Source organism: Ascidiella aspersa, chromosome 1 (assembly GCF_963924565.1).
Source record: "Ascidiella aspersa chromosome 1, kaAscAspe10.2, whole genome shotgun sequence".
Lineage (NCBI taxonomy): Eukaryota > Metazoa > Chordata > Ascidiacea > Phlebobranchia > Ascidiidae > Ascidiella > Ascidiella aspersa.
The window spans coordinates 21,542,407-21,561,091 of record NC_139447.1 but is presented as its reverse complement, the minus strand read 5'-3'; the positions used below and the strand labels follow the sequence as shown (position 1 = coordinate 21,561,091).

The 18,685-nt window shown below is 36.1% G+C and overlaps 1 protein-coding gene across 4 annotated transcripts in view; it reads left to right on the top strand.

Moving 5' to 3' along the window:
- The first annotated feature begins 4,868 nt into the window (after positions 1–4,868).
- Positions 4,869–18,685, top strand: part of LOC146168258 (zinc finger RNA-binding protein-like) — a 38,780-nt gene continuing 24,963 nt past the window's right edge. For all 4 annotated transcript variants that reach the window (XR_014497104.1, XM_083389110.1, XM_083389109.1 and 1 more), the window contains exons 1-5: positions 4,869–4,999; positions 6,197–6,332; positions 7,029–7,112; positions 12,102–12,180; positions 15,170–15,282. Coding sequence is in view for 3 of the 4 variants with exons in the window: in XM_083389110.1 (XP_083245236.1) it covers positions 4,950–4,999; positions 6,197–6,332; positions 7,029–7,112; positions 12,102–12,180; positions 15,170–15,282 (462 nt within the window). In the remaining variant the exon portion in view is untranslated. The remainder of the gene's footprint in view (positions 5,000–6,196; positions 6,333–7,028; positions 7,113–12,101; positions 12,181–15,169; positions 15,283–18,685) is intronic.

The window sequence follows — 18,685 nt, the reverse complement described above, 5'->3', positions numbered from 1 at the left end:
GGGGAGGGGAAGCGTTTTGGGCGCACGGCACCTCAAGCAGTAGAGGGGTGGCAATACTAATCGACAAAAACTTATCCTATTCCGTCTCAGGCATACGGGTAGACCAAGAAGGTCGATAGCCTACTTAATGGTTGAAATGACAATAAATGCAACCCCAATAGTAATTGGTAATGTTTACGCGCCGAATAAGGACGATCCAGAATTTTTCATCAATTTATTCGCCGTACTTGACAGCTTTTCCGATGCCCCAATAATCATGGGAGGGGACTTTAATCTAGTTCTGGACAATGTCCTAGATCAAAATGGAAGTAAAAAACATCGTAACCGAAGAGCAAGAGAAAGTCTTTTGCAATATATGACACATTACAAACTAACAGATATTTTTCGCCACAAATTTCCAACCGTTAAAAAGTTCTCAAGGCTTCAGAAACTACCAGCGGCATCATCGCGTTTAGATTTCTTTTTAATTGACGGATCTCTCGTCGAAAACGTTAAAAATGTAGACATTGTCCCCGGTATTATGTCCGACCATAATATGGCAACTCTAGGGGCTGACATTAACCCAGCACCACGCGGTAGAGGCTACTGGAAATTTAATACATCACTATTAAATGACCAGCGTTACAAGGATAAAATAAGAAAGGTAATCACTTATTATAAAGCAGAAAAACATATAGGCGAACAAATCGTGAAAACTGTCACAAACCCATGGAACAAAGTGGTCTTCCATGGCCATCAGGTACTATCAAATACTTAGGCGTTGAAATTCCCACTAGCTCGAGTAACGACGCCGAGCTAATTGAAAAAAATTTCACACCACTTCTGAAAAAAATTAAAATAGTAGCAAATATTTGGTCCGCGAGGGGTCTCTCTCTTCTCGGAAAAATAACAGTTATCAAGACCCTCATGATTCCAATCTTAACCTTAAAAATGAGTGTTGTCCCGGTTAATATACCCAAATGCTTTATCTCAAAAGTTAAACGAATCCTCTTTACATTCTTATGGGGGTCCAAATGGGAGAGGGTGAAAAGAGAGACTTTGAGTGCGAGTATTGCAAATGGGGGGGCAGGAATGATCAATATAGATAATTACTTGTTAGCCTTACATACGAAATGGATCTCTAAACTACTTGACGAAAACGCGGAAGCTGATTGGAAACAAATCGAAGGCCCCTTTATCCAAGGTAACAGATTAGAAGCGCTTCTTAATGGGAACATGGGAACAAAAAATGCAATCACAAGGCGTATACTTCCTATGCGAACGTTACGTTGCGCAATAACGGCGTGCAAACAACTCTTGGAAATTGTAGATCCAAAGTCAAACAGCCGTCCGCTTTGGCTAAACAAAAAAGTAAAATTCTGCTCAAATGTTTTTTTTATGCCATCACTTATAGATTCCAATATAATTTTTCACCAGGATTTATTGAATAGAAACGGCGAGTATCTACAATATGACACATTAGTAAATAAATTTAACTTTACACCTAACAACACAGATTTTGTCCAATTCATAAAATTAATATCGAGTCTCCCAGAAGAATGGGATTCGGGTAGCGCAACAACGTCCCATTCGTATAGAACCCCAACATTAAAATTATTTATCCAGCAGTATAACTCCACCAAACCGGTTTACGAAAAAATACAAACAACAATTCTCTTTCCTCCAAAAGCTCAATTAAAATGGCACTGGACCTTAAATTGCGGGAGGGCACGTTTGCCATGGGTGAAAATTTACCGCAACCTCTACAATTCAACAATCGAAAACAAACTAAGAAGCTTTCAGATAAAGTTTAACTTGGGCGCAATTGTTACAAATGACTCCCTTTATTCGTTTGGTAAAACCAAATCTAACCAATGTACTTTTTGCAAAAAGGCCACGGAAACCCTGTACCACTTGTTTTATTTGTGTCCTGTTACGTGTCTATACTGGGAAAACGTGAGTGCGTGGTTAAGTACTGAACTACGGATATCGTGTATTTTTTCCCGCGATCAATTACTTTTTGGAGTGCACAAAAACGAACCGTGCAAAACATTTGTGAATTGTGTCCTTTTATGCGCGCGATATGCTATTTATCAATTTAAATATGCCGACACTGTCCCGACCATGTTACGCTTTTTACTGTTGCTATCTTCTGTGCAAACTTCCGAGCGATATTCGGCTTTAAAAGAGGAAGTATGACAAAACACAAAAGTAAATGGTCGTTAGCTGCTTGAGAGCTTCACTATTTTGATTTGTTTTTCTTGTTCATTTTTTTCGCTATCTATTTTATTAATAAATAAAAAAAAACAAAAAAAACATCGAACGCTCGTACAAACTCAACTTCATATTGAGGCTGTGAGTTCGAAACTCACCGCAAGCTATTGTTTTTTCTAGCCTGCACTGCTTGCATAATTGATCGACTAATTCAGTTAGTCGATTGGAAGATCCCCGTTTAGTACTGATACTTAAGCCGTTATCGTTGATCAAAAAACGAATTCAGAAGGGCTAGTTGAAACTTTTTCTACAATCTACACGTATGAAAATAAATATAAATATATAAACAAGGGCGTAACTTAAGGAGACAAATGCGGAACCGACGAAGCAGACCACGGTATCGTGCACGCAAAGCAGACATTCGGACAAGGACAAGAAAATGCTAACAAAATGTAGGCCTACCTCCCCATTGAACACGTCTTAGCCAAAAAACGTTTTATTTTGTTGTAGGGCTGGAAATCACGTGTTCGGGTTAAACTTGACCCCTTTAAAACTTCTAAAGACGTCTTTAAAAATGGCAGAAAATTAATAATATTGCTTGGTGTCGAGAAGATGTCTACAAGTTGTATAATAGTCGTATATCTATAACCCGTTATTACGAAAAACGGTAAAGAATGAGTAGGCTACCTGTAGGCCTAATTGTAACCACAATAAAGAGGTTTCCATATTGCATGAAAAAAGGTTCAAATAGTTTGTAAAACAACTTCTCTTAAACGTTTTGTTTAGAACACTTCTAAAACGTATTTTTTCAATGGACATTGAGATGTATTGTCTTTTGCATTTAAAAAAATGTTGTTTTGTCGTTGTAAACACCAAGATTTCAAAAAGTCCAAGTCAATTCATAAGTATATCAAGTCAATTCCAAGTCAAGTCCTATTATTGTCATAGTAAATGAAATGTTAAATTAGTAAAATTGGTGAACTCGGCCGATTGCAAGCAATAATTCTACTAAAAAACACCAAATCCTAAAATTTAGCAAGAAAATTGTTTTATGTGTACAAAAACAAGATAAATTACCTAATTTTATAAAAAAAATGATTTAAAAACATTTATTTCAACCAAAGTCGATTGTTCTAAGGACTTAAAAGACAAGTTCAGTTATTTAAACAAAGTGACTTAAGTGCACTCAAGTCAAGTCATTGAGATATTACAACACTGCGACAAATACAATTCAAGCTACCCACCCTTGTTTATTATGGTTGGCTTGCGAGTTAGACACGGAATATAAATACTTGGAGTCAGAAAACAAGCGTGTACTAGAACGCCGCATAACCGAACAAACAAATAGGCCTATCAAGTAGGCTACAGCGAATTAAATCGATCCCCATCAGTATCGGTGACGATCTGATACCAAATTGATATAGGGATATGTCATCCAAGGTTTTGTGATCTAAAACAGTGCTCCGCAAACACTGATGTGACGCGAGACCACGCCAGGTGTGCCGCGACGTCCCGGAATTGTGGTACTTTTTAGGGGTACTTTTAACAATCAGCCGAATTGACGCGAAAAATGTATATCTCATCAATATCTTCTATCACCATAAATCAAAATTTTTTAACTGACTCAAACTACCAGGAGTATAAACAATAAACATACAACAATTGTTTTCAAACTCTACACCAAAGTGGAAAGGGATATTAACCATATGCTTGAAACCCATGAAATATGATTGTAAATATATTATTGGCATTTTGTGATTGAATAAATAGTCTTGTCAGCTTTTTCGAATAATAAATTAAACAAAAAATACAAAGCATCGATGTCAGGTTTCATTTTTCGAATGCAATCAAAAGCCCTCTGTTCTCCAATCTGCTATTGAAAAGGGTTACAATTTTTAGGATTTGACCGGCTTCAGAAAATTTAGGAAATCTTCAAACCACAAAATCAGCAAATAAATAGATGTCATTTTTTTTGCTTTTCATGACAAATCGCTCCTTTTCTCTTTGGCTGCCTAGGATATTTGCTGATATGCTGTCTATTGTCGATCGACAAATATTTTAGCTCTGTTGGTGTGCCGCAAGTAGAAATAGGTTGCGGAGCACTGATCTAACACGAATAGGCTACTCTACCTTTAACAAGTAAATTTAAAAACAATTGTAGTTTAACAAAAAGGGTAGGCCTAACTAAACTTTGACGGTAAAGCAATTTTTGCCTTTACCTGGAGAAGAATAGGCCTACCTTTAAACTTTTTCAATTCATCTACTTTGCTTGTTTGAGCATAGTAATGATTAATAACGTCATTTGGTATCGGATCGGATCGCGATATATAAATTTGGGAACGGCCTTTTGCCCAGTTTGTCGAAGAGGTAACGAGTCGTTACCAAAAAATATATACGCCTCGTACGCGCTGGAAAAACAAACTTTCGGCGTATGCTGTAAATCAGTGGGCACGGTCGTTCAGGTTCGTCGTTCTCGGATCAGAAGACCCTAAACACAGGCTAACGACACCAGTTGAATTATCTCCAACGCTTGTACAGTTGAACCAGGCAAAATTGGTTACAAAAAAGAATAACAATAAAAGAGGCTATAAAAATAATTGTCAACACTTTGGGTGGTAAACGCTCTACTTTTTTTTAAAAAAAAATTAAATTTGTTTAAAAAAAATGCTGTGGTCGTTCGATGACCATAAGTTGTCTTCGTACTGAAGATTTTGGCATGCCCTTGGTGCGAGTGTTAAAGATTTTCGGTCTTATCAATGGCTAATTATTATGGGTTCAACTCTGGAGCCAACCCCCAGCAATTTGGGTATTATATGTTTTTTTTGTAAATCACATGTGTTAGCATTTTTTGTATTAAGCTTAGATAAGTTTTGGATTTGATGGGATATTCGTTTTCATGCATTATGAACAATCATGACAATAATGCAGCATTGTAAATTTAATAATTTGCCTGATGACTGATGTTACAATCAACCAGTCGTGCAGACCCAAAATGGTTATTAACAAGCCAAATTGTGGTGTATTAATTAGGCGTTGACAATGAGACAGTTATTTATTAGGGTTCCTCTCCGGAAATGTTTCGACGGTAAATTCCCTGGATTTTCCGCGAATTAACAATCCCGAATCCCGGGAATTTTTTTTTTAACCCCGTTATTGCTGACTTTTTTAGGAGAAGGTCTTGTAAGATTGAAGAAACAAGACTACAGAACATAAATGAGCTTAATTAAATGTTTGGAGCTAATATTTTAAAATAATTTTAACCGTCATAATGATGTAATTTCAGGTATAATTTTTTCGTCAGGAATCCCGGGATTTCCTGGAATTTTCATTTTTTAATCCCGTTTCCCGGGAGTCGGCTTGTCCGTTTACCGAACTTCGAAATACGCACCACTGTAACCGGACTTGCAAAGCTACAGTGCGATTTATTGCTGAAGCAGTTTTCAGTGGTGCAAATTCTGAAGTACTGTATACGCTTTTAGCAATAAATATTGTAATTTTCATATTTGGTTATAGTAAATGCGAACTTCAAAGTTAGGTAAACAGGTGGAAAAACTTTGGCACTGGTCTAGAATCCTACCACAACGAACATTATTTGGGTTAGGGTGAGATTAGCATTTGAGTTTAGGTAGGTCAAGCAAGTACTATTAAATAATCAGTATAATTTAACCTGGATATGCCACTGCCACATGCTATGTACTTGTTTAATTTGTTGTTGCAGTTGCATGGGCAATTTAATACAATAATTGACCCTTAGTTGTTGAAGTTAAACACAACTTGACGCAGTTAAAAAATGAAGACACCAGTAGTTTTGATAACAACCAATCATAGGCGCCAATCAGTAGGTGCCAACCGTATGAAGCAAATTGTTCAAATTTCAACCTTGATTGTAGTTACTCACCAATTTGCTTTTTAGACCCACCAAGTACGAATCACTAACTAAAAAATATGTCTGGAGGTAAAATTTGCTAAAAATGGGATTTTATTGTATTCATTTGTATTTCAGTCTGGGAAACCCAGCATCATACAACAGTTCTGCATACACCATGCAGCAGCAACAAACTGGAGCCAGCCAGTTTATGTCACCAGCTTCTCAACCTGTTCAGCAACAAACAGCGTATATGACATATGCACATGTAGGAGTAAGTGCTTACAAAGAAAAATAAAAAATATACCTGTAATTAGTATCTCAAGTAACCAACAGTTTTAAGCATTCTCATAATTTACCATGTCTAATATTTTCTAAGTCAAATAATATAACAAATATTTCAGTTACTCAGATATGCTTGTCAATATCAAAAAAACTCTGCTATACCCCACAACTTGACTTTCTAGTTATTTAAATGTGGTATATATTTAATTAGTTAGAAATGTAACATTAGATTAAATATGCCTGATAACTACAATAAAAAATTTTATTTGTAAATTGGGTTCATATTATTGGTTTGTCCCATTCTATTTTTTTTTCGCTACAGACCTTGGCAAAATTGGATCCAAGTCCAATTTGGATTCAAATCTTTAGCCCTAACATAAAAAAGGTTTACCAAATGGTTTCCCAATGCTGCCAGGAAAGTTTTGCTCACTTTTCTGTGCCAAAATTGTGTTGCTTATAAATGGCATCTATTGTGCTAATTTAAAGTTTTCTCAGAAGCAGATTTAGTACACTAATGGTGCATATGACTTTGTCGAATTCCAGGGCTTTAAACGCCCTCTAAAAAATCCAGGTTGTAGGAAATTAACATACACATTACACACCCACATTCGGTGCCTATATTCACCTGGTTCCGGTTAGATGCTGGTCATCCAGGTTAACTATGAATTTAACTACCCAATTTTAGAATCGTGCAGTTACTGCTGGCTCTTCTCAATCTTATCAAAGTTCTTACAGTTATGGAACAAGTGGACCTTCAACTCCGCAACAGGTAAACAAATGATTCTTAGGTTTTAGGTTCAGTTAAAAGATAGTATGTCAGACGTTTAAGCTGAATTCCTAGGTGATTTATTTATGGGTACGAGCAGGGGCGTATCCAGAAAATCCAATGGGCGAGGTCCCGGACTTTCAACTTAGTGAATTCCACTATTTTCCGTCTATCGTTAATGAATAATGACATAGTGATTTGTAATGACGTCATAAAAACTAATCAGACACAGCCAATTACCATCCAGTAAAACGAACATGTGCATCGAAACCGCTTAGTGTGCAATTGTAAACTTCAGGCAAAAAACTAAACTCTGACAGTAAGTATGTGTGATTGATTTTGGTAAAATAATGTTTAGACTATCAGTAGCGCATTTTCTTAAGTTCCATGTAAGGGACCATGCTAAATTGCAAGCACATCTCTCGCCACCTGCAATACTATACAAAGATCTGTTTTCCTGGGTGTTATTAAGCCACGATTAGCGCAACAGTGTGCCAAGTCAGAGCAGTGTGCCAAGTCAGCTAAAATACAAGCTGCGGTTCAGGGAAAATATTTTGTGTAAATTACACACTAAACATGCGGAATAGTTTGAGGGTAACAATCATTACATAAAAAAGGACACTTTAAAGGTCACAGTTAACCACCTTTTAAATTTTAAAAAGACTCTGCTTAAGTTAAAAAAATGGCGTTGTTACACCAACATCAAATATTAGCTCGAACAGAACTCAACGTTTTTAACAATAAAAAAAGCTTGACTTTGCATTGTCAATTGTCGAATACACCCTTGCTAATCAGCCAACCTAAACGAAATGGAAAAAATCTCCTCTGTTTAATGTTGACCAAACATGAGACAAAAACAGCGTTTGCGTTTGTATTCGGTTCTGCATTAGCTTAAGACGCGTGATCTATTTACATTAAAAACATTGACGCTTAGGAACCCTAACAAAACGAACAAAAAACGAAAAAATTACTGAAGAAAAGGGTCCGGACCCAAACCCCAGCTGGATACGCCACTAGGTACGAACATTAAAACTACCCTTTTTAGATTTATTGGTGTTTTGTTTCAATAAAACCATTATTGGAATTAAAATTTTTGAGGAGGTTGATTAATTACTAGCAAATTATGACATTTGTCACCTATTCAGTGGACATTTACAAGTTGATAAAATGTCATTAGACAAGCAACTGGTGTTTAAATGCAAAATTTGCAAGTTATAAGGCTGTGTTTGTAACTTTATCCCTAATGGTTTATGTCAGTACCATTCTGCTGAAAAATAACCTAAGCCACTATTTATTCCGTATGTTCATGATCAAACTATTTGGTATCCAAGCGCACATGTTAAAAATCCTTGGCTTAATATATGATTCATGATGTAAATTGCTCTTGGTTTATACTATTCACTATATGATTATCTAATTTTTGTGTACCTTTGTACGATGGCAGTGTTAGGATTATGTTCTCTACCTTTTTATATGCAAGTAAGATATGTTAACAATTTTCTTAAGTTAAAATATTACACCGGTCTACAAAATTTTTTGGCACAAATTGCTATGAGTTGTTAGGATATCTCTCAAGATTGTGGTGTCAAAAGACTGGGAGGTCAAATTCGACTGAATGTCACACAAAGCAAAATACAGTCTCCGGGGGAAAAGGTGCCGCCAATTGGGCCAATACGTAATGGTAATGGCCAGTCTTAGGTAAAACCTGCCCATCACATCACAACCCCAACATAAACGAATTGAAAAACTAAATTTGTGACAGAATCTTAGTAAGTTTCAAGAATGAACTGTTTGGTATAAAAGAAAAAATAATTAAGAACCCAAAATTTCCAACAAAAAAGTGCCTAAATTGGATTGCAGAAGACCTTTTTGTAGACCTCCACTTTTTTTAGTCTGTTAAAATCCGCACTTTTTCGCCGAATTTACCCAACTTGCAAGTCCTACTTCCGTTTTTAGTAGCTCTTGAATATAATCTATATAAATATTTTTGCCTTGGTTTGTCCCTCGGACGAATGTTTTCGTTGCACTCAAGAGGCGGAGCAATATGCGCAGAAGAGCACAAGAGGCGAAGAAATAACTTTGATTAATTTCTCCCAAACAAGAAAATGGGACTCTGTGTTTGGAGAAATCCGATTGCTTGAGATGCGATTTTGCTTGGTAGTTTGTGTGGCAGACTTAGTCAAGCGTAGCGGGATTTAATCGCCCAATGGTCAAGCATTGGCATGTGTATTGCAGCGCTTTTAGCAGTAAGCATTGTTAACTTTTAAACAGGTTACTCATTTTTCTTATGTTGATAACTTTGATTAAAATAAGATTTCTTCTTTGCGTCTTTCCTGTTTATAATGACATAAATTCAAGCTACTCCTTTAGTTGAAACAACACGCAACATTGCTTTTTGGGGGTATATTATAATTTTTTATTGTACACTTGTTTTGTCAAAACAATGAGCCTAAAATTTTTATCTTTGGAAAGTCTTAACCTTTTAAGCATTATAAAACAGCATGAAACATTATTTTTCGCAAATAAAATCATATCGCAGATAATTGCATAACTTTGTTTGAATAAAACAAGTGCTTTCCTATAACACAAAACATACAGTGCTAAATACAGATACTTTGAGCTAAAATATATTTCCAAATTACGACAAAAGAAAGTTGTAAAACAAAAGATTCGCGCGTATCGAAAAAAAATTCGTGTACTTAGAACCATGGCCTGGTGTCTAACCTCTATGCACAACTTATATCCCGTCACCTGTACTACCTTGTTCAGACAAACTAAGCCCAAATGTGTCGTAAAAGATGCAAATATGAGTGAAATGAGCCTATAGACACTGAGAACTAATCAAAATTAGTAGCTTAAAAACTTGCAAATAACAAAATCACAAACCAAATTCAGCAGTTCCTAAACTACCACCCCTTCCTTCAGAAATTAGTGCAGTTCTAAGCTAAAAGTTCTACAGCAATTAGGTCATCCAACGGATTGAAAAGTCTGACTTTTAGACTTTGAAGTCTTTGACAATGCCTAATTTGTCTCAACAAATCTGTTTTAAGAAGATTAAATTTTAAAATACTTGACCCACCTGAACCCAAATGCTAACCAGCACCCTAATCTAAATAATGTGCGTTAATTTAATAATTACATAAGCGCTTTGGGCCCTAATAAACCAATGTGTGACGTAACAATCCTATATAACCTGGACAAGAAATTATCTTATGCCCACCCTAGTTTGGGCTTTTTCCCAGCGTTCAAATAATTATTATAAATCAACGCATTTTTTTGCAAGTGCCAAAAATTTTGCGCAAATGTGCAAAAAAATGCGCTTAGCGGGACCACTGATAACAACATCAAGTAAGAAGAGCTTCAAGGTCATCCAGATGTGCATGCAGGGTTTAGTTGAAAATAGTGTAAAATTTTTACTTTTTAGACTGCGCTTTGATTCTAAGCTTTTGCTTTCCAACACATCAATGTGCATAATTTACCAAAATAGTTTACCGATCTTCCTTTGGCATGAAGCTGGAAAATCAAGATACGTTCTGGGCCCCTTATAAAGTAGATAAATGTTCCAGTGATACCCTTTGTTTATGGATTCAAGGTAACTCACAAGCAATAAAGTTTAAAGTGTTCATGGTGTGAAGAGAGCCCCTGAGAAATACCCATGATGATGGCTGCTTCCACATGGTCCTCATAACAGAAGGAATTATCCAGACAACCAGGGGGACCAATGCATCTTTGCGCAGAAGTTGCCATTTCAGTTTTTTTTGCCAAATGTCATTTCAAGTTACTATTATAATATGTCTGCTGCAACTGTAAGTTTTAGTAAAGCCAGTTTGGTCAAAGCAAGCAGCTGAAGTCCTGGCTTCTCTGCTTGGTGAACATGGCATTGTTACTGAGAAGTTACAAGGTGTTTGTTTATTGATAATTACAAACAAAGTTTAAAGTGTGTCATGCTTTTAGGGATGTTCAAAGTAGAATTCCAAGGTATTCTAGAATAGTAGGTTTTGAATCAAGAATAACGAATCCAAAATATTGATTCCTTATGTAATATGTTTAGCAATTTTTACTATTTATGAATATTTAGCATTTGTATGACAACACAACAATTAAAAGAAAAATTTTTATTTGAAATAATTTAATATTATTGAAAAAGAAAAATAAAGAAAAAAACACCAGCAAAAACTTAACATAATAAACATAATACAAAAATATAAACAAAATCAAAATAGTATAAAATTCATTTAGAAAAATAATGCAATCTACAATAAAAATTGTTGCAATGCAAATCATTTAGTTCTTCTAAATGCTTTCCAGTAAGCCTTTTATGTAATCCTTTGACAATGGGAACCACACTGGCAATGGAGGCATACTTCTCTTTCTTCTTCGTCAAAATTATGTCTATGCTTCTCAACCGCAATTACAACAATGCGATACAAAATTCCTTAGCACCAATATCTGTCATACTGGTTAATCAACACTAAATAACTGTTTGTTTGCTTGCATTTCAAATTATCTATATCAAACAACCTTTTCATCTCTGAAAAACGTACCTGGGCTTACTTACTATGCCTATGTAATTTACAATGTGATTTTTATGTATTTGCAGTTGAAAAACTTAAAATATCTCCAAAATATAGCTAATTCAAACAAACTAAGTGCATTTTCTAAATCGTGTAAGAGGCCCTGAAATCAGGTAAACAACTCTTATATCTTGTCCCTTAAAAAAAATAAAAATGTTGACCAGTGATATTTATAAGAAGTTGAACTGTACTGAAAACATGTTATGCTATCAAATTTTCTGTAAAGTTAGGAATCGCAAAACACATTTTATCAGTGCTTGACATATACTGACAGTAAGCAATGGGGATCTGGTAATGAATCTCATTAAAACATCTATTTACATACTAAATTAACACATTCCATTTGTAATGTTTAATAGGAAAGCTTTGTTGTGAAAGTGGCAAGCTTAAGTATTTTTTTACTATATTTTTCTTTCAGACAAGTTTTGCAAAACCAGCCACCCAACCTCAGCAATATTTTCCAGCTGGCAATAGTGGATGGGCATCATCATCATCAAGTATGTTGACACTTTACTATTGCTAAATTCTTATGTAGTGCCTTTTTATATACAGTCTTGTGTTTCTCTTAATTTTTTGGGGTGGTGCTGAATTCTCTTTTGGTATTTCAAAAATGTGCAAACATAAGTGGATACATTGTATATCTCGGGTCAATTAACTCTACTAGTAATCACTGTAAAATAGTTCTACAATATTTCATCTGACTTGGGTGTTGCAGAAATCATGTTTTTTCGGGTGTTATTATGGAATGATTACTGATTAGCGCAACATCTGCGCCGAGCAGTGTGCCATGTCAGATAAAATACAAGCTGCGGTTGAGAGAAAATAATTTATGTCAATTGCACACTAAAAACTTGGTCTTAGGATATGCTTCTAGAGAATAATTTTAGGTAACATTACATAAAAAGGGGATTTTAACAGTCACATTAGACCACCTTGTAAGAGAATCTGTTTTAGTTAAAAAAATTTGTCCATTACTCCCTTGCTCAGCCAACTGAACGAATAACAAAAGGCGAAAGAGAAAAAATATCCTGCATATACATTCGACCAAACAAGAGACGCGTTTGATTTTGGTTTCACAGTAGCTTAACACATGTGACCCAATTATATTAATAACATTCCCGCTTCGGGCGGTCATGTAATCCTTTGGCAAAGGGGAACCACACTTGCATTGGAGACATACTTCTCTTTCTTCTTTGTCAAAATTATGTCTATGATTCTCAACTGCACTAACAACCATGCGATACAGAATTCCTTAGCACCAACGCGAAACGATACAAATTCAGCGTTTTTTTTAAACTACCATGAGTCCAAAGTCCAACCGCGCGATCAGTCCAAATACATTTCACACGGCCTTCTGAAAAACGCACTTAGGAATGACATTTATGTAGCACCAATGCAAAGCAAAGCGTTAAATTGCAAAGTCAGCGTATTTTACACTAGTGTGAGTCAAGTCCAGCCGCGCGGTTAGTCCGAATACGTCTCACACAAGTCCTTCTGAAAAGCGCTCTTTGAAATAAAATTTATATCGGTTCCAATTACCCAATATAAACAAAATTGGATTTGAATCCAAGAACATCCCTACTGTTTGAAAATGTTTCCAGGCACAAAACACACTGAGGAATTCAAGACCATCCTGAATGAGATATGTTAATCCAAAATTTAAATTTCAAAATGTGTATTAAACCTTTTTATCGTTACTAATTAGTAAAGCACCGAAAAACCGCTATCGCTAAACTTTCTAGGACTAAACTGCACAAGAGTTAAACTTAACACACACTGTCTGCTGGCAGACACGTTGCCTAAATCTATGCTGTAACTGCCGAAAAAGCTGATGAATTCATACAACAAATGAACTAGCATTGAAGTAACTAAGAGATAAGGATGTTGCCAATAAACTAAAAAAAGTATCAATTAGCGAAGCATTATGTTACAAACACTAGATGATAAAAAATCGTAAAGCTACTAGGATAAGCAGTTAGGGAGGTAGGCTACCAATACCTACAGCTTGCACAATTCTTCTATCCAGACAACTGATGTGGATGTTTTGATTAATAGATAATGATTTATTCACTAAAACTTGGAAATTTACCCCGTTGGGTAAATTTATCTCCGGCTAAGAAAAGGTGGTATAGAGACTCCAATAGTTAGGAGGTCGTGGTGTTTTTTGGTAATACCAGAACGAATAAAATGTCCTCATGAATATCATCTTCATGAAGAAATCAAAGAATTGCTTGCAGCACAGCTTTGTTTTCAATATCTGCGGACTCACCAACTAAATCGCCGATCAGGGTGACTTTATATTTTGCTCTTATGATTGAGCTTGATTGTCCTCTGCTATATCCTCAATTTGTCTTGCAACAGTGCAAGCCGAAAGAGGAACCTACCATATCTTTACAGCTGCTGATTTTCCTAAGACTTTATGGCAAATATCAGTACACGCAGGTAGGACCAAATTTTTTAGGTGATGGGCCCTTCCTCCTTAACATCAGATTCTTCAGATAGGGTTCACAACCCATCATACGGTGTTGACATCCCCCCAACATTTTTTAGATCTGTAATATTTTATCAAGTTTCAGCAATGACAATTCACAACTTATCAATTCAATCGACACACTGGTTAGTTCCCAATTACTTTTCTTAAGAAAGCATTCATCTTAAAGACGACCTGGGTAACCTTTATCGTTCGAGGGGTTACACAGACACGCCCGCTAAACAATTTAACCCAGCACATAACTTTGTCAAAAAGGATATAATTTGTATATATATTTCAGATAAACAAACTCCTCAGAAACATCTAAATCTCACTAAAAACAAACAATAACTTGGCTAAAGTAAAGGTTACCAGACACTTATATTAACAGATTGATGATCAAAATATTGTGTGTTTTAAAATTACATAAAGAGACAACACATATAGTTTGAGCATACAAAAATTTAAAATGATGACAATATGAAAAAGTACCAACCACAGACTGACGCCTAAAAAAGTCTTAAGTCTATACTATAGACACCTGTATAAGGCTTGCCTGGTTGTTTTATACCAAATTGTAAAAAGCTGATCTTTTTCGACATAGCTGACGATGTGCCTATTTTTTTCACCATTTCCAAAATTACTAATCAGAAGTTATGATTGTAAATTTTTCAATTTCTCTGTTTACTGTTGCAGTAAATTTGCTTGCTTAAGGTAAGTGTTTATTGATTTTAGAAATAAAAAACTAAGCCAATGGGGATTTGCTGGGTGATAAATACAAACAAATATACTTTGATTATTTTTCTTACAGTTTTTATCACCTGAAGAATTTATGCATTACTTTGCCAATAAGGGTCATATTGAGTATTTTTCATAATGGTCTAGTTAACAATAACTGTTACATATAAGTGTAGTACCTGGATGTAAAAAAACTAATAAATAGCCGACTTGTAATATTGAAAATCATAGTTTAGTTGCTTTTTATTTCACAAATACTTGACCGTTTTGTTTTTAAGATACTGTCAATATTAAAACCCAACAGCAAGCTCAGCAGCCACGGACAACTTTATATGCCAACAATGGATCATCAGGTTACAATCAAGCCGTGGGAAATGTTGTGACTCCTCAGGTAGAAAAGTCTTATAATTTTATTTGTCCCCTAATTATTTATTTACCAAAAACGTTTTCTAGGTCATTTTGGTCACAAAATCTGAAAATCTTGTTTTTTTAAATTAGTTTCAGTTACAGGTGCGTAGCGTGGCTGTTTCAAAGGGGGTTGTCCCGAATTTTCAACTTAGGGAATTTCCCTATTTTCCATCTGATGTAAATGAATAATGATGACATAAAATAGTAATTGTAATGACGTCCTAAAAAACTAATCAGAAAGAACTAACGTCCAGCAAATGCGAACATGTGTGTAGCAAATGCGAACATGTGCGAAAATCCGTTAACCAATATCGAATGTTAGAGCAGACAGCGAACAGCAAGGAACATTAGCTGCGTCTAAGTTCAGCGTTTTAGCAAAACAAAAGAAAGACGGTTTGTCTTAGCGTTGTTAATTGTTGAATTCGCACTTAATAATATACTCAGCCAACCTCAACAAATACCGAAAGAGAAAAAATATACTGCATTTTACGGTCGACCCAAAAAAGACAAAAACGGAGTTTTGCGTTAGATTTTGGTTACGCATTAGCTTAAGACTTGTGACCCAGTTACATTAAAAACATTGCCGCTTTGGACAGTTTGCTAAACCCTGACCAAAACACAATAAAATCACTCACAAAAAGGGGGGTCACAAACCCCAGTCCCACTGGATACACCACTGTGTCACATGATCAGTAACCCAAATCACCTAGGGGGTCTGGGGTGGGAACAACCCCTAGCAGATACGGACGGAGATAAAAACAGCGATTATTAGGAGCTTACAGCTATTTAAAGTCGTCTACTTGACGTTAGAAAAATAATTGCAAAACCTCTTATTCAAGTCCGATTGTCAAGTGATTTCAATTGCGCGTGAAACGCTATGGAATTGCGGTGTGAGATGACTGTAACGTATCAATCACAAATTGTTGCACTTTGTTGTCAGCAAAATTAACGATGCTTATCAACAAATTTGGTGATATTTGTAAATTTTGCCGATGGCATGAAGCATGGTTCAAAATCGCCCTTTTTGAACTCTGTACAATTACTAAATTATTCAGCTGAAACTCTGCAAGAAAAACACAAACATGCCTTATTATTGAAGTTAAGACGGCCATTTATTATCAGTTTAGCGGGAAGCTTTAGTTTGCCGATGTTTTAATCTATGTTTGAAAATGTGACAATCAAGCGCTCCTTTTTTAGATTGATGGTAATAAAAACTAGAGCGACCTGCGGTAAAGACGTTTGCTGTAGCTTACACGCCTGTTTTCTACGTGGTTGAGAATGTTCTTTTCAACAGTAAAATATATTTTTGTGTTCAGGCGTGTTTGAGATTACTTAAGTCCCTGACAGGCGACTGCTAAATGAAACAACGATAACGAGCGGTGATTAGGCGTTGGCGGCGTTAAGCACCGAAGTGTTTACAATGCCAGGTGCAATGTTACCGATGTTACATTGCAGCAATCACGGTTTTAGTTTTGTGATAATTGTTTACTGAGATTTCAAAGGGGGGTGTCAAGACTCCTAGACACACACTACGCCCCCCCACACTACGCCCCTGGAGTACACCGAAAAGCCATGCATAGCTCAGTTGGTAGAGCGACGGTCCCGGCTTGACCGGAGGTCGTGAGTTCGAACCTCACTGCAGGCCAGTTGTTTTTCTGGCTTGATCTGCTTGCATCATAGATTGACAGATTCGGCGAGTCTGCGGTGGCTTTTTGGTGTACTATAGATACGGAAGCCGTAATCGTTGGTCATAAAGCAGCTTCCGAGGGGCTAGATTACAGTTGTTATTAAACACATATGTGTGTGTGTCTTTCATTGATTGATACGGACTGATGATCCCCCAATGTGAAGTTGCTTGTACTAACAGAATGTGCAAGTATTGGCGTACGTTGTTTCTCAACTCGCTCCTCTCTGAGCCTGCATAGCTCAGTTGGTAGAGCGACGGTCCCGGCTTGACCGGAGGTCGTGAGTTCGAAACCTCACTGCAGGCCAGTTGTTTTTCTGGCTTGCTCTGCTTGCATCATAGACCGACAGATTCGGCGAGTCTGCGATGGCTTTTCGGTGTGCTATTGATACAGAAGCCGTAATCGTTGGTCATAAAGAAGCTTCCGAGGGGCTAGATCACAGTTGTTATTAAACACATATGTGTGTGTGTCTTTCATCTGTTTGAGGAGGTCATAATGGTAGTAGGTGCCAGTGTTCCCTCTAATTTTTTACCATGTGCGCAGGTGCCCAAAATTTTGCACAAAAGCTGAAAATAAGTGCCTAAGGTGGCCAAATTTTCCAACAAAAAAGTGCCCAAATTGGATACGAGGAAGACTTTTTTGGTCTTCACTATTTTGAGTCTGTTAATATCCGTCGCTTTTTCACGGAACTTGTAAGTCCAAATAATAGTTAGTTCAGAACTTCCATTTTATTAGCTCTTAAATATACTCTATATTATATACTTTTATTTTTGCTTTCTTTGTCCATCGGGCGGATGTTTTCGTTGCAATGGAGAGACGGAGATAGGCATCGCAATAATCTTAATTAATTTCTACCAGACATAAAAATAAGTCTTTTTATTCGGAGAATTGTGCTCACTTCAGACGCGATTTCGCTTGGTAGTTTGTGTCGCGGCTTAGTCAAGCGTAGCGCGGTATAACCGCTTAATGGTCAAGGTAATTATTGCACGTAGTGCAGCGGTTTTAGCAGTAAGCATTTTTAACTTTTAAATGAGTTACGCTTGTTGACAACTTCAATTAAAAAAAAGTTTGTCTTCTCTTCTTTCCTGTTTATATTGACATAAATGTAACCTGCTCCTTTAGTTGACAACACGCAACTTTGCTTTTTTGGGTATATTATAATTTGCATTGTACACTGTTTTACCAAAACAAAGAGCCTAAAAGGTTTTTTTTGTAAATAAAAGCATATCACAGATAATTGTAATAAATTAGTTTGAAAAAGTTTAAAGCTATTACGATGAGAGGTTTTTGTTATATATAGCAAGTACTTTCCTATAAAACAAAACATACAGTGCTAAACACAGACACCTTGAGCTAAAATATATCTCCAAATTAGGACAAAATAAAGTTGTAAAACAATAGATTCGCGCATATTGCAAAAAAATTCCAGATACTGAGAACCATGGCCTGGTGTTTAACCTCTATGCAAAAATTAGATCCTTGTCAACTGCACTACCTTGTTCAGACAAACTAAACCCGAATCCTTCGTAAAAGATTTAAATACGAGTTAAACTAGCCTATAGACACTGAGAACTAATCAAAATTAGTTCACAAAATCACAAACCAAATTTCGCAGTTACTAAACTACCATGCGATCTGTCAGAAGTTAGGGCAGTTCTAAGCAAAATAGTCCTTGACAATTAGGGCATCCAAAGAATGGAA